Raw genomic sequence first — 17,500 nt, forward strand, 5'->3', positions numbered from 1 at the left:
ATGTTTGTTGTTTGTGTGTGTATAGTTACGGTGATGCACTTTACCCTGCACTATATGGACACATTCTGGTACTGTCCATTTGATCTGTCTTGTAATTTGTTTAGTTGCTATTGCTGTTGTGATATTGCTGTTGTGATATTGCTGTTGTGATATTGCTGTTGTGATATTGCTGTTGTGATATTGCTGTTGTGATATTGCACTATGTGAAGGTTGGTCACCAATGACAAGTTGTTGGCCTTCTAGTCCCTTGTATTCAGGTCACCTCCCTCTCCCTTATTGTACTGTCATGTACTTTTATATTGCCTTCCAGGGACATCATAACTTTTATATTGCCTTCCAGGGACATCATAACTTTTATATTGCCTTCCGGGGACATCATAACTTTTATATTGGCTTCCGGGGACATTATAACTTTTATATTGCCTTCCAGGGACATCATAACTTTTATATTGGCTTCCGGGGACATTATAACTTTTATATTGCCTTCCAGGGACATCATAACTTTTATATTGCCTTCCAGGGACATCATAACTTTTATATTGCCTTCCAGGGACATCATAACTATTATATTGCCTTGCGGGGACATCATAACTTTTATATTGCCTTCCAGGGACATCATAACTTTTATATTGCCTTGCGGGGACATCATAACTTTTATATTGCCTTCCAGGGACATCATAACTTTTATATTGCCTTCCAGGGACATCATAACTTTTATATTGCCTTCCAGGGACATCATAACTATTATATTGCCTTGCGGGGACATTATAACTTTTATATTGCCTTCCAGGGACATCATAACTTTTATATTGCCTTCCAGGGACATCATAACTTTTATATTGCCTTCCAGGGACATCATAACTATTATATTGGCTTCCGGGGACATTATAACTTTTATATTGCCTTCCAGGGACATCATAACTTTTATATTGCCTTCCAGGGACATCATAACTTTTATATTGCCTTCCAGGGACATCATAACTATTATATTGCCTTGCGGGGACATCATAACTTTTATATTGCCTTCCAGGGACATCATAACTTTTATATTGCCTTGCGGGGACATCATAACTTTTATATTGCCTTCCGGGGACATCATAACTTTTATATTGCCTTCCAGGGACATCATAACTTTTATATTGCCTTCCGGGGACATCATAACTTTTATATTGCCTTCCAGGGACATCATAACTTTTATATTGCCTTGCGGGGACATCATAACTTTTATATTGCCTTCCAGGGACATCATAACTTTTATATTGCCTTCCGGGGACATCATAACTTTTATATTGCCTTCCAGGGACATCATAACTTTTATATTGCCTTGCGGGGACATCATAACTTTTATATTGCCTTCCAGGGACATCATAACTTTTATATTGCCTTCCAGGGACATCATAACTTTTATATTGCCTTCCAGGGACATCATAACTTTTATATTGCCTTCCGGGGACATCATAACTTTTATATTGCCTTCCAGGGACATCATAACTTTTATATTGCCTTCCGGGGACATCATAACTTTTATATTGCCTTCCAGGGACATCATAACTTTTATATTGCCTTCCGGGGACATCATAACTTTTATATTGCCTTCCAGGGACATCATAACTTTTATATTGCCTTCCAGGGACATCATAACTTTTATATTGCCTTCCGGGGACATCATAACTTTTATATTGCCTTCCAGGGACATCATAACTTTTATATTGCCTTGCGGGGACATCATAACTATTATATTGCCTTGCGGGGACATCATAACTTTTATATTGCCTTCCAGGGACATCATAACTTTTATATTGCCTTCCAGGGACATCATAACTTTTATATTGCCTTCCAGGGACATCATAACTTTTATATTGCCTTCCAGGGACATCATAACTTTTATATTGCCTTCCGGGGACATCATAACTTTTATATTGCCTTCCAGGGACATCATAACTTTTATATTGCCTTCCGGGGACATCATAACTTTTATATTGCCTTCCGGGGACATTATAACTTTTATATTGCCTTCCGGGGACATCATAACTTTTATATTGCCTTCCAGGGACATTATAACTTTTATATTGCCTTGCGGGGACATTATAACTTTTATATTGCCTTCCAGGGACATCATAACTTTTATATTGCCTTCCGGGGACATCATAACTTTTATATTGCCTTCCGGGGACATCATAACTTTTATATTGCCTTCCAGGGACATCATAACTTTTATATTGCCTTCCGGGGACATCATAACTTTTATATTGCCTTCCGGGGACATTATAACTTTTATATTGCCTTCCGGGGACATCATAACTTTTATATTGCCTTCCAGGGACATCATAACTTTTATATTGCCTTGCGGGGACATCATAACTATTATATTGCCTTCCGGGGACATCATAACTTTTATATTGCCTTGCGGGGACATCATAACTTTTATATTGCCTTCCGGGGACATCATAACTTTTATATTGCCTTCCAGGGACATCATAACTTTTATATTGCCTTCCAGGGACATCATAACTATTATATTGCCTTCCGGGGACATCATAACTTTTATATTGCCTTCCGGGGACATCATAACTTTTATATTGCCTTGCGGGGACATCATAACTTTTATATTGCCTTCCGGGGACATTATAACTTTTATATTGCCTTCCGGGGACATTATAACTTTTATATTGCCTTCCGGGGACATTATAACTTTTATATTGCCTTCCGGGGACATCATAACTTTTATATTGCCTTCCGGGGACATCATAACTTTTATATTGCCTTCCGGGGACAACATAACTTTTATATTGCCTTCCGGGGACATCATAACTTTTATATTGCCTTCCGGGGACATTATAACTTTTATATTGCCTTCCGGGGACATTATAACTTTTATATTGCCTTCCGGGGACATTATAACTTTTATATTTCCTTCCGGGGACATCATAACTTTTATATTGCCTTCCGGGGACATCATAACTTTTATATTGCCTTCCGGGGACATCATAACTTTTATATTGCCTTCCGGGGACATCATAACTTTTATATTGGCTTCCGGGGACATCATAACTTTTATATTGCCTTCCGGGGACATCATAACTTTTATATTGCCTTCCGGGGACATCATAACTTTTATATTGCCTTCCGGGGACATCATAACTTTTATATTGCCTTCCAGGGACATCATAACTTTTATATTGCCTTCCGGGGACATCATAACTTTTATATTGCCTTCCAGGGACATCATAACTTTTATATTGCCTTCCGGGGACATCATAACTTTTATATTGCCTTCCGGGGACATCATAACTTTTATATTGCCTTCCAGGGACATCATAACTTTTATATTGCCTTCCAGGGACATCATAACTTTTATATTGCCTTCCGGGGACATCATAACTTTTATATTGCCTTCCAGGGACATCATAACTTTTATATTGCCTTCCGGGGACATCATAACTTTTATATTGCCTTGCGGGGACATCATAACTTTTATATTGCCTTCCGGGGACATTATAACTTTTATATTGCCTTCCGGGGACATTATAACTTTTATATTGCCTTCCGGGGACATCATAACTATTATATTGCCTTCCGGGGACATCATAACTATTATATTGCCTTCCGGGGACATCATAACTTTTATATTGCCTTGCGGGGACATCATAACTTTTATATTGCCTTCCGGGGACATCATAACTTTTATATTGCCTTGCGGGGACATCATAACTTTTATATTGCCTTCCGGGGACATCATAACTATTATATTGCCTTCCGGGGACATCATAACTATTATATTGCCTTCCAGGGACAGCATAACTTTTATATTGCCTTCCAGGGACATCATAACTTTTATATTGCCTTCCAGGGACATCATAACTTTTATATTGCCTTGCGGAGACATCATAACTTTTATATTGCCTTGCGGGGACATCATAACTTTTATATTGCCTTCCAGGGACATCATAACTTTTATATTGCCTTCCGGGGACATCATAACTTTTATATTGCCTTCCGGGGACATTATAACTTTTATATTGCCTTCCAGGGACATCATAACTTTTATATTGCCTTCCAGGGACATCATAACTTTTATATTGCCTTCCGGGGACATCATAACTTTTATATTGCCTTCCGGGGACATCATAACTTTTATATTGCCTTCCGGGGACATCATAACTTTTATATTGCCTTGCGGGGACATCATAACTTTTATATTGCCTTGCGGGGACATCATAACTTTTATATTGCCTTCCGGGGACATCATAACTATTATATTGCCTTCCAGGGACATCATAACTTTTATATTGCCTTCCAGGGACATCATAACTTTTATATTGCCTTCCAGGGACATCATAACTTTTATATTGCCTTCCGGGGACATTATAACTTTTATATTGCCTTCCGGGGACATCATAACTTTTATATTGCCTTCCGGGGACATCATAACTTTTATATTGCCTTCCGGGGACATCATAACTATTATATTGCCTTCCGGGGACATCATAACTTTTATATTGCCTTCCGGGGACATCATAACTTTTATATTGCCTTCCAGGGACATCATAACTTTTATATTGCCTTCCAGGGACATCATAACTTTTATATTGCCTTGCGGGGACATCATAACTTTTATATTGCCTTGCGGAGACATCATAACTTTTATATTGCCTTGCGGGGACATCATAACTTTTATATTGCCTTCCAGGGACATCATAACTTTTATATTGCCTTCCGGGGACATCATAACTTTTATATTGCCTTCCGGGGACATCATAACTTTTATATTGCCTTCCGGGGACATCATAACTTTTATATTGCCTTCCGGGGACATCATAACTTTTATATTGCCTTGCGGGGACATCATAACTTTTATATTGCCTTGCGGGGACATCATAACTTTTATATTGCCTTCCGGGGACATCATAACTATTATATTGCCTTCCAGGGACATCATAACTTTTATATTGCCTTCCAGGGACATCATAACTTTTATATTGCCTTCCAGGGACATCATAACTTTTGTATTGCCTTCCGGGGACATTATAACTTTTATATTGCCTTCCGGGGACATCATAACTTTTATATTGCCTTCCGGGGACATCATAACTTTTATATTGCCTTCCGGGGACATCATAACTATTATATTGCCTTCCGGGGACATCATAACTTTTATATTGCCTTCCGGGGACATCATAACTTTTATATTGCCTTCCAGGGACATCATAACTTTTATATTGCCTTCCAGGGACATCATAACTTTTATATTGCCTTGCGGGGACATCATAACTTTTATATTGCCTTGCGGAGACATCATAACTTTTATATTGCCTTGCGGGGACATCATAACTTTTATATTGCCTTCCAGGGACATCATAACTTTTATATTGCCTTCCGGGGACATCATAACTTTTATATTGCCTTCCGGGGACATCATAACTTTTATATTGCCTTCCGGGGACATCATAACTTTTATATTGCCTTCCAGGGACATCATAACTTTTATATTGCCTTCCGGGGACATCATAACTTTTATATTGCCTTCTGGGGACATTATAACTTTTATATTGCCTTCCGGGGACATTATAACTTTTATATTGGCTTCCGGGGACATCATAACTTTTATATTGCCTTCCAGGGACATCATAACTTTTATATTGCCTTCTGGGGACATCATAACTTTTATATTGCCTTCCAGGGACATTATAACTTTTATATTGCCTTCCAGGGACATCATAACTTTTATATTGCCTTCCGGGGACATCATAACTTTTATATTGCCTTCCGGGGACATCATAACTTTTATATTGCCTTGCGGGGACATCATAACTTTTATATTGCCTTGCGGGGACATCATAACTTTTATATTGCCTTCCAGGGACATCATAACTTTTATATTGCCTTCCGGGGACATCATAACTTTTATATTGCCTTCCGGGGACATCATAACTATTATATTGCCTTGCGGGGACATCATAACTATTATATTGCCTTCCGGGGACATCATAACTATTATATTGCCTTCCGGGGACATCATAACTTTTATATTGCCTTCCGGGGACATCATAACTTTTATATTGCCTTCCGGGGACATTATAACTTTTATATTGCCTTCCGGGGACATTATAACTTTTATATTGCCTTCCGGGGACATCATAACTTTTATATTGCCTTCCGGGGACATCATAACTTTTATATTGCCTTCCGGGGACATCATAACTTTTATATTGCCTTCCGGGGACATCATAACTTTTATATTGCCTTCCGGGGACATTATAACTTTTATATTGCCTTCCGGGGACATTATAACTTTTATATTGCCTTCCGGGGACATTATAACTTTTATATTGCCTTCCGGGGACATCATAACTTTTATATTGCCTTCCGGGGACATCATAACTTTTATATTGCCTTCCGGGGACATCATAACTTTTATATTGCCTTCCGGGGACATCATAACTTTTATATTGGCTTCCGGGGACATCATAACTTTTATATTGCCTTCCGGGGACATCATAACTTTTATATTGCCTTCCGGGGACATCATAACTTTTATATTGCCTTGCGGGGACATCATAACTTTTATATTGCCTTGCGGAGACATCATAACTTTTATATTGCCTTGCGGGGACATCATAACTTTTATATTGCCTTCCAGGGACATCATAACTTTTATATTGCCTTCCGGGGACATCATAACTTTTATATTGCCTTCCGGGGACATTATAACTTTTATATTGCCTTCCAGGGACATCATAACTTTTATATTGCCTTCCAGGGACATCATAACTTTTATATTGCCTTCCGGGGACATCATAACTTTTATATTGCCTTCTGGGGACATTATAACTTTTATATTGCCTTCCGGGGACATTATAACTTTTATATTGGCTTCCGGGGACATCATAACTTTTATATTGCCTTCCGGGGACATCATAACTTTTATATTGCCTTCCGGGGACATCATAACTTTTATATTGCCTTGCGGGGACATCATAACTTTTATATTGCCTTGCGGGGACATCATAACTTTTATATTGCCTTCCAGGGACATCATAACTTTTATATTGCCTTCCGGGGACATCATAACTTTTATATTGCCTTCCGGGGACATCATAACTATTATATTGCCTTGCGGGGACATCATAACTATTATATTGCCTTCCGGGGACATCATAACTATTATATTGCCTTCCGGGGACATCATAACTTTTATATTGCCTTCCGGGGACATCATAACTTTTATATTGCCTTCCGGGGACATTATAACTTTTATATTGCCTTCCGGGGACATTATAACTTTTATATTGCCTTCCGGGTACATTATAACTTTTATATTGCCTTCCGGGGACATCATAACTTTTATATTGCCTTCCGGGGACATCATAACTTTTATATTGCCTTCCGGGGACATCATAACTTTTATATTGCCTTCCGGGGACATCATAACTTTTATATTGCCTTCCGGGGACATTATAACTTTTATATTGCCTTCCGGGGACATTATAACTTTTATATTGCCTTCCGGGGACATTATAACTTTTATATTTCCTTCCGGGGACATCATAACTTTTATATTGCCTTCCGGGGACATCATAACTTTTATATTGCCTTCCGGGGACATCATAACTTTTATATTGCCTTCCGGGGACATCATAACTTTTATATTGGCTTCCGGGGACATCATAACTTTTATATTGCCTTCCGGGGACATCATAACTTTTATATTGCCTTCCGGGGACATCATAACTTTTATATTGCCTTCCGGGGACATCATAACTTTTATATTGGCTTCCGGGGACATCATAACTTTTATATTGGCTTCCGGGGACATCATAACTTTTATATTGCCTTGCGGGGACATCATAACTTTTATATTGCCTTCCGGGGACATCATAACTTTTATATTGCCTTCCAGGGACATCATAACTTTTATATTGCCTTCCAGGGACATCATAACTTTTATATTGCCTTCCAGGGACATCATAACTTTTATATTGCCTTCCGGGGACATCATAACTTTTATATTGCCTTCCAGGGACATCATAACTTTTATATTGCCTTCCGGGGACATCATAACTTTTATATTGCCTTCCAGGGACATTATAACTTTTATATTGGCTTCCGGGGACATCATAACTTTTATATTGCCTTCCAGGGACATTATAACTTTTATATTGCCTTCCAGGGACATCATAACTTTTATATTGGCTTCCGGGGACATCATAACTTTTATATTGCCTTCCAGGGACATCATAACTATTATATTGCCTTCCGGGGACATCATAACTTTTATATTGCCTTCCAGGGACATCATAACTTTTATATTGCCTTCCGGGGACATCATAACTTTTATATTGCCTTGCGGGGACATCATAACTTTTATATTGCCTTCCGGGGACATTATAACTTTTATATTGCCTTCCGGGGACATCATAACTTTTATATTGCCTTCCGGGGACATTATAACTTTTATATTGCCTTCCGGGGACATTATAACTTTTATATTGCCTTCCGGGGACATCATAACTATTATATTGCCTTCCGGGGACATCATAACTATTATATTGCCTTCCGGGGACATCATAACTTTTATATTGCCTTGCGGGGACATCATAACATTGACGTTGCCTTGCCTTACCTCCTTGCCAGCAGTGTAGTACAGGTTGTTGCGGCACTGGTGGCCTCTGTAGCCATAGACCCACTCCAGACGCAGCTGGCACCGCGGGGCCGTCTTGTCCGACATCCCGCCCACTCTGCTCACAACAGAATCAACAGGAAGTGATGTGGCAGTGTAAACAGGAAGTGATGTGGCAGTGTAAACAGGAAGTGGTGTGGCAGCAGAGCAGAGCAGAGCGTCTCATCCCAGAGCCATTGAAGAGAGCGATGCCAATGGAAGTCCAAAATGCTCGATGGCCACGTGACTCACGTAGCTATGAGTTCCATTCTAGCTAGTTCCAAGGATAGTTCCAGGAAGTACGTGGTGGTCCTTACCCTTTCAAAGTACATCACAAACGGTCCATTCTACTGCAACTCTACAGCGCTGCTTAATCCAGAACCTTACTTCCTTCCGTGAACTATTCCAAGGTAAAAAAGAAAAGAAAAAAGTCCATTGGAGTGAATGGAGATGACCACACTCTTATATATCTATGTTCCGCCTCATCCCGCTTTACTGAAGTCACGTTATTAGCCTACATGATTTGTGGGTAGTGAAGTCCTTCAAACTTTTAGAATCCCTGACAGTTCCTCTCTCTAACGCTAGGAGGTGCCAAACTGCACAGTTGGTCCAGCAGCATTCACTCTGTGCCCATGGACTACCTTTAAAGAGACCTGAGCCCAACCCAAGTGGAGGGAACCAGCTCCACCAGGCACACACCCCACCCAGCAAACCACTCGCTACCTGCATGCATTCATATTAGGGCTGCAACTAACCATTATTTTCATTTTCAATTCATCTGTCGATTATTTTCTGGATTAATCGATCAGGCGTTCGGTTTATCAAATGTCACAAAATGGTGAAAAACGTCGATCACTTTTCCCCCAAAGCCCAAGCTGACATCCTCAAATGTCTTCTTTTGTCCTGACCAACAGTCCACAACACAAAGAGAATCACTTTACTGCCATAGAAGACTAAAGGACACCAGCAAATATTCTATTCTATTATTCCAAGCTGGAACCAAATCATTTTACTATTTTTCTCTTAAGTTTAAAATTTGCCTTAACAATTAATTGATGAATTAAAAAAGAGTTGGTGATTAATTTTCTGTCAATCGACTAACTGTTGCAGCTCTAATTAATATGCCTGGTTATTTGATCAGTGCACTGGCTGCATAATGACAGGCTGGTCTGTGGAAGCCCATGTGTCTTGCTCAGCTGGTCAGCAATAACAGCTGGGCCTATAGGCCTGTAGTCTCTATAGTAAATACCTATAGTGTTATTAGTTTGGAATGCACAATCCAAATCTCACCTCAGTGAGTCTGAGTCTGGATATTATAGGGAGAGAGGTTATTATAATAGATAGCACACGATTCAATACAGACTGAGCACCAGCTCCCCCCCCCCCCCAACACACACACACACTTGTGTGTCTCTCTCTCTCTCTCTCACACACACACACACGCACGCACGCACGCACGCACGCACGCACGCACGCACACACACACACACACACACACACACACACACACACACACACACACACACACACACACACACACCTCAGACTATAGTAATGTTATTGATAACAGGAACATCATAGGAAATAATATAAAACACCATAAAGTAAATTAATATAAGGTCACATGATTTGTCGGCTGTCATTCAGATCAAAGCAACAGCAGCTGTCGCAGGTTAACGTCACGTGACCAGCGTCATCTCATCAGGATGAAGGAAGGTCTCCTCTCACAATGTGAACGAGATCCTGAAACTATGCAGACAGAGAGGATCTCTGCTGGTGCACCTGTCTGTCTGTCTATCTGTCTGTTTTACTACCTGCCTACCTGCCTGCCTGCCTGCCTGTCAGTAACGTTATATTTGCAAGCTGTAGCTAAATCAGGAGATTATCCGTCCATCTACATCCAGACCTCCTCCTTTAGACAGCATCCTGCAGAGCGTGAGGGGGACCAGGACCAAAACCAGAACCAGCCGTGGGTCCGGGCTGCAGGCCGGGGCTAAAAACAGAAAATGAAGAGTAGTTGAATCTCAGTGTGGTCCAGTCTGTGCACACGGTCCGTGGTGGAGAATCCGCTCGGTCCCGTCGTGAGGTGCACAGATTAATCCCAGCAGTTTCCTGTAGGCTACCAGCGTCAAGCCAGCCAGCAGAAACACGCACACTTCCGCTCGCAACCGACCTTCAAAATGAAAGCGAGCTGTTGATATGCGAAAGTGTTGACACGCTACTAGCTAACACAAAGTAGGCTACGCTACAGAAGTCAACTGAACATAAATAACTGCTTTCAGAGGGGATCTGTAAAACATTAAAATAAACCTACATATATATATATGCGGCTCTGTGCATGTTTGTTCTGCAGAGAAGCCGTTTCCCATCTCCGTGAAGTGAGCAACAATCTCCCACGATTTGACTTCCGGTTTAGCGATTTTAACCCTAACCCTGACCCTGATCCTAACCCCTAACCCAGACGCTGACCCTAAACCTAACCATAAAACAACCTGAAACAACCGCACCCTAAAATAGTTGCTGGCTTTATCCTGATAAGCATCCTTGATAGTGGACGAGCCACGCCCACCCACATTGAGAAACGCTGGCAAGCGAGACCTCAGAGCCCTCCCCAGGCTGGGGGGCGGAGCTTCATCATCCCAACATGAAAAATGCAAAATAACAAAAGTTACCCCCCAAATTCACTAGACCTTTATGTGATTTTAAAGAACATAACTCACTTAGGCCTATAAACACACAAAATAAAGTAATAAGACTGTTAATAATCCTTATTGTTTGTTTATTTAAATTCATATTCTTGGTCTGCACTGTTTGTATAGGCTATTAGAATGTGTTTTTCTTCAATAAAATAATAAATAAGCTAGATAAGGATAATGTGCAGTAAGGTAATATACATTCAGGATACCTACTACTACTAAATAACATAAAAACAAGGTAGCGAACAGTCTGCTTTTGAAAACAACTGATATACAGATACATTGATTGATTGACTCCTTGATTGGTTGTAGGCTCAGTGTAATAGTATGAGTCCAGAAGTAAACACAGAGGTCTGTTGGCAGGGTTGTGACTTTATTGGATTCATTTACATAATTCAGAGGCCCTCAGGCAGCAGAATGATGATGTCACAGTGATGTCACACATCCACACCTCCCGCTCTGAACAGTTGGTCAGAAAAGGGGCGGGTCATCTGTGGGCTGCCATTAGGCTACAAACCAATCAGATGGCTCTAGGGGCAGAGCCTGTTGCTCCACTGCTGACCAAAATTGATTTCCAGATTTATGACCTGTCTCCACTTCCTACCGCTGATCGCAAGATTTTGTTCCTACTATGGGTAGGATGACCACGCCCCAAACTCATTCTTCCTGAAAACAACAAAAGGGTTAGGGGGTGAAAGATGTCCAGCTCAGGCGGTGATTGGACTTGTGGCTTAATGGGTAAGGCACTTGCCTTCCAGTCTGAGGACAGGGGTTCGATGTCCGGTCAAGCCATACACGATGTTAACCCTAATTAGGATTAGGCAAGTAGGCTACAATGTGGTTTGGGTTTGGGTATGGTCGTGGTTAAATAAGAAAACCCTAATCTTAACCGCATCTTTTTTACTTACCGCACATTTTCAGGAAGAAGCAGTTGTGGCGACCAATCAAATGAGTTCGGGGCGTGGTCATCCCGGACCCATAGTAGGGGAAAAAATCTCCCCTACTGTTCTGACAAAAGGCTCGGAGGTTTGAGAGCGGCTGTCACAGCTGTCAATCATATCATACCCCTTTTTATATCGTCAAATAACTAATTATAAACAAACATATAAAAACGACCTAAAATGATAGCAACCATTTTTGGGGGAAATGTATTTGACGTGTACTTTGATTGTTTAGTTTGGCTCATGTCCAATACTGTAGCCAGCCACCAGAGGGCTATCGAGATGTTTTGGCTTCACTTTTGGGGAGCTGTCAAGGCTAGCCTGGATAGAAAAACCTCGCTCAGAGTTTTCCGGCTATGGGCGGAAGACCGTGCTGTGCTCCAGGAAAAATATTCCACTCAATTCTTGCGTTCCGTTTAGAAAACACGGGCGACGCAAGTAACTAGCGTTAGCTAAAAACAAATGCTTCGTTTGGTATGTCCATGCTTCTTGTTTTTTCTCTAACTCGTAGCGACTGCCTACTGTTGCATTTCTGTGGGGGAATGAAAACACTGCAGCACAGGCCACCGGAAGACGGGGGCGGGTCTTCTTCTGTCTTCCTGCCTCATTAACACATAGCAGGCTCTCTCCCGTCTGAGAGAGCCTGGTGACGCGAGCTTAGTCATGGCAACATTTTTCAAATTGTGTGCTGGTGACACACCTCGCCTGGGACACGTGTCCAGCAACATGACTGTAAAGCTAGTCAGAATGACATTTGTTTTGCGGGCATAACTTTGACAATAAAAGCCCCTACAACACAATCTATATTTGAAAATGTTGTAATGACTGCGTTTAGACAAGTAAAACAACTCGTTTAAGGTTAGGGTTATGGTTAAGCTTAAACAACAAAAACACAAGTGAAAGAGACATCACTGATGACATCATCAGTCTTATGGCTTCACTGATGACATCACCAGTGATGCCACAATGCCTATGACATCATCAGTGGGACAAAAATGAAACAGAACAGAGAACAAATATTGCCCAATTGCTCCCTTTTATAATAATAAGATTGTTATGATTACAAAATGTCTTATTGTTTCGCAATTAAAAAAAATTGTAATAAGAAAAGACTGCCATGTTTTCAGACTCTGAGCCAATCAGATAGCTCCTCTGGAGACACATGGTCTGTGATCCAACCTCTGGTCTGTTCTCCAGACCTCGTCAGTCTGACTGGGGGTTCACATCCATGCGATTTTCGCAAATTCCTGTGACAAGATTACATACAAAGTCAATAGAAACGCGTGAGTAGATGTGATTTCACCCTCGGCAGCGCAAATGAGCTGATTGACGCCTATTTTCGTGGCGCAAAATGAGGCAATTTTCACCTCGTCGCCCATTCGCAGAAGTTGAAATGTTTAAACTTTGGCGAATGGTGTCAACACACGGTGAGACGGAGGAGAGGCTGTGTGAGACTTACAAACACAAAAAACTGTGACAGACTCGTATAAAACCCATGAAGAAGAGAGAGGACAGGAAGCAGTGCTGTAAACAGGAAGAAGCGGAGCTGCAGGAACGCTGAGGCAGGTCAGGGGTGGACCTTCAGATCATGGCGAAGGACAGCCACTGCAGAGAGACAAGACACCATCATCGTCATCATCATCATCATCATAATCATCATATCAACACTGACAGGGCTTTCACAGTGCGTGAGGCAGATCTGGAATCTCTGTAGGCTACAGAAACACAGATGCACTGTTCACCCCAAAATGTCCTGCTCCTAACAGCACAGTGTGAGTGTGAGTGTTGTCTGCAGCGCTGACCTGGTGGAAGTCCAGCTCTATGGATCCACTCTCATGTGGGTCCACCTTCTTGAAGAGTCCTGAGGAGGAAGAGAGACCACAGCTCTGAGCTTCTGACCAACTTGAACCCTACTCCAGATCCAAAGACCTGAAGCTAAGCCCTACATGAAGGTAACTGTGACTCAGTCTGTTGTTAGTTATCACTTTGCCGGTTATCAAAAAAGCTTTATACGGTTCATTCTCTTGCAGAATCTCATGTTTGGGAGGGAAGTTAGACATGGTTCTGGACTCACTGAACATCATCTCTAGGCGCATCAGGCAGGCCACGAAGTTGTCGAAGTCGATGGTCATGTCTGGATCAGAGTATCGAGCCACCAGCAGCTGGTAGATGGTGTTATTCAGCGAGAAGCCTGGAGACACACACAGCAAGCACTATTACTGACAACTCACACAGTACCGACACACATGCTACTACAGCTACACACTACTTTTGTTGTACTTGTAAAATGTGCACATGAGAATAGTATACTTAGGCTTGTACTTTTAACTAGAAGTAATACTTTAATCAACTTTAATTGAAAGTGGTCCAGTTACAGTAAGTCACAAGAAGTTCAAATTTACTTAGTAGGCTACACGTTTAGTATTTGTGTGAGTCATCCTCAGGTAAAATAAAATTATACAAATATAAAGGTACATTTAACTTAAAGTACTAAAACTAAAAAGAGTGGAAAAGAGTGTTGTTATTTTTAGATAAAATGATTACATAATTAGAAAATAATTAACACGTAAAAGTAAATTAATAGCTTAAAAATACACTTCAATTTACAGTACACATTTTGTATTGGTGGTACTTACTACTACTACTACTACTACTACTACTGATACTGATGTTGCTGATACCACTACTACTACTTCTTTTTTTGTCTAGTTCTACTGCTGTAGTCCAACAGCACGTACCAGTGTTGCCAGGTCAGCAGTATATCCGCGGAATTGGGCTACTTTTGAAGGGTTGCCACGGGTGGATTTTTTTTGTCCGCTGGTTACAGTAGGTAGACCTATGTTGCACGCAACATAGGTCTATACCTAGGTCTATACCTAGGTATAGACCTAGGTATAGATAAGCATAAAAACAGTACATTGATGTTGTTCAGGCAGAGGGAGGGGGAAGCCAGAGGGAAAAGAGAAGAGAAAGCCAAAAGACAAAGCAACAGGTTAGTTTGTGCATCACTGAATTGGTCAGTGGTTCTCAACCTCTGATCCGGGGACCCCCACGGGTGCTTGAGGGGGTTCCAGGGGATCCCCAGAAAAATTTAATTTCACTCTTATTCCACTGACTAGAAGTCCGACAATGAGAGAATGTACTGTATAATAAAGACTATTCTGTCCATAGGATTCACATGCTTCACTGTCAATTTTCCAATCTGCTGTATGGACAGTTATGGAACTAAATCTTATCAGATGGCCTTGAGACAACAAAAAAGTTGAGACCCACTGGTCTACACCGTGCACACAGCTATTTTATTTCTGATAATATACTGTATATATATATATATGTATTTACAAGGCCATGTTAGGACCTATAGGTGAAACAATGGTTTAGGGCAGGGGTGGCCAAACTACGGCCCGTGGGCCAACTGCGGCTCGCTGCCCGTGTTTAAGTGGCCCGCCATGAATTTAGCACAATTTTGCTAAAAAGGTTTTTCCATTTTTCTGTTTTAAAGTTTAAAACGGAAAACGAAAAACAAACAAATAAAGAAAAAGAAACTGAAAAACAAAAACAAAAAAACGGATCCCCCCAATTTCGTTTTTTCAATTTAAAACCATTGAAAATGGGTTATACATTTTTAATACTGAATGAATGTTTAATACTAATGTTATGTTAAATTATCTCTGCCTTAACCTGTTGGCACAGGAAAAGAACATTTGAAAACATACAGAAATACCCATTGTAATAGGTGAGCACATCAATAACCTATGTGTCATATATTCATTTAGGTAGAAATTAAATTTTTTGATGGCACAAGGGTTTTCTGGTCCAATTTTTTTTGCCGCGAAAACTGCCACGCTTAATATTGTTTGGCCCGTGACTCCTTATATTTTTCTGTATGCGGCCCACAACCAAAAAAGTTTGGTCACCCCTGGTTTAGGGGAAACTGCTGGAACACTAAAACATTTATGGACGCTGCTACTTTATAGATGCAATCGCCTATATGGCAATGACAGCAATATTACTTTTGGACTTTAAAAGCACTCTGGTTTTAGGCCGGTTTTGATTGGCCATTGTGCTGGTTTTGTCACACAGACCTGGCGACCCTGCACGTACCATCTACAGTTTATCAGTGAATAAAGAGTTGAGGTTTTAATCAGCGTGTGTCTCCCACAGGGAGCAGCCGCAGCACAGTGGACAGACAGCAGAGGGAGGCAGTCAGCTGAAGAGCAGAGGAGAGGAGATGTTAGTGGTATAGGAAGCAACATTTACTTTGAATTGTCTGTGGTCTCTGTGTTCTGTGTATTTAGGATCTCTCTCTCTCTCTCACACACACACACACACACACACACACACACACACACACACACAACGTGACAAAAATGTGCCGTTTTATGCAGAGAACGTTGTCGTGGGCTTTAAACTCTCGTGTGTTTCAGTCTTTGGGGCCTGAACACTGCTGACAGCTCAGCAGCAGTCCAGCACACAGGCAGCAGTGTGCAGAAAATAACGCTTCTCCTCATTCCTGGCATGTCTGAGCAGGTCTGCTGTCCACCTGAGCAGCTTCCTCTAAGAGCTTCTATGTAGAGACAACATGTCTGAGCAGGTCTGCTGTCCACCTGAGCAGCTTCCTCCCAGAGCTTCCATGTAGAGTCAACATGTCTGAGCAGGTCTGCTGTCCACCTGAGCAGCTTCGTCTGAGAGCTTCCATGTAGAGTCAACATGTCTGAGCAGGTCTGCTGTCCACCTGAGCAGCTTCCATGTAGAGTCAACATGTCTGAGCAGGTCTGCTGTCCACCTGAGCAGCTTCCTCCCAGAGCTTCCATGTAGAGTCAACATGTCTGAGCAGGTCTGCTGTCCACCTGAGCAGCTTCCTCTGAGAGCTTCCATGTAGAGTCAACATGTCTGAGCAGGTCTGCTGTCCACCTGAGCAGCTTCCTCTGAGAGCTTCCATGTAGAGTCAACATGTCTGAGCAGGTCTGCTGTCCACCTGAGCAGCTTCCTCTAAGAGCTTCTATGTAGAGTCAACATGTCTGAGCAGGTCTGCTGTCCACTGAGCGGCTTCCTCTGAGAGCTTCCATGTAGAGTCAACATGTCTGAGCAGGTCTGCTGTCCACCTGAGCAGCTTCGTCTGAGAGCTTCCATGTAGAGTCAACATGTCTGAGCAGGTCTGCTGTCCACCTGAGCAGCTTCCATGTAGAGTCAACATGTCTGAG

The 17,500-nt window shown here is 41.5% G+C and overlaps 2 protein-coding genes across 2 annotated transcripts in view; both read right to left on the bottom strand.

Annotated features, from left to right (window-relative positions):
• LOC310794077 (echinoderm microtubule-associated protein-like 6) overlaps positions 1-8,728 on the bottom strand; it is a gene marked incomplete at its 5' end in the record, with an annotated part of 68,792 nt that extends 60,064 nt beyond the window's left edge. The window contains one exon of the mRNA XM_083655957.1: positions 8,624-8,728. Coding sequence (XP_083512083.1) covers positions 8,624-8,728 — 105 coding nt within the window. The remainder of the gene's footprint in view (positions 1-8,623) is intronic.
• A 2,752-nt stretch (positions 8,729-11,480) lies between these two features.
• The window catches only part of LOC310794238 (calpain-2 catalytic subunit-like), a 39,093-nt gene continuing 33,073 nt past the window's right edge, over positions 11,481-17,500 (bottom strand). The window contains exons 18-20 of the mRNA XM_083656196.1: positions 14,371-14,487; positions 14,099-14,157; positions 11,481-13,901 (exon numbers count right to left, since the gene is read on the bottom strand). Of these exons, the coding sequence (XP_083512322.1) occupies positions 13,878-13,901; positions 14,099-14,157; positions 14,371-14,487 (200 nt within the window). The 3' untranslated portion in view covers positions 11,481-13,877. The remainder of the gene's footprint in view (positions 13,902-14,098; positions 14,158-14,370; positions 14,488-17,500) is intronic.

Source organism: Poromitra crassiceps, assembly GCF_964638095.1.
Source record: "Poromitra crassiceps genome assembly, chromosome: 19".
In the NCBI taxonomy this organism is placed as follows: domain Eukaryota; kingdom Metazoa; phylum Chordata; class Actinopteri; order Beryciformes; family Melamphaidae; genus Poromitra; species Poromitra crassiceps.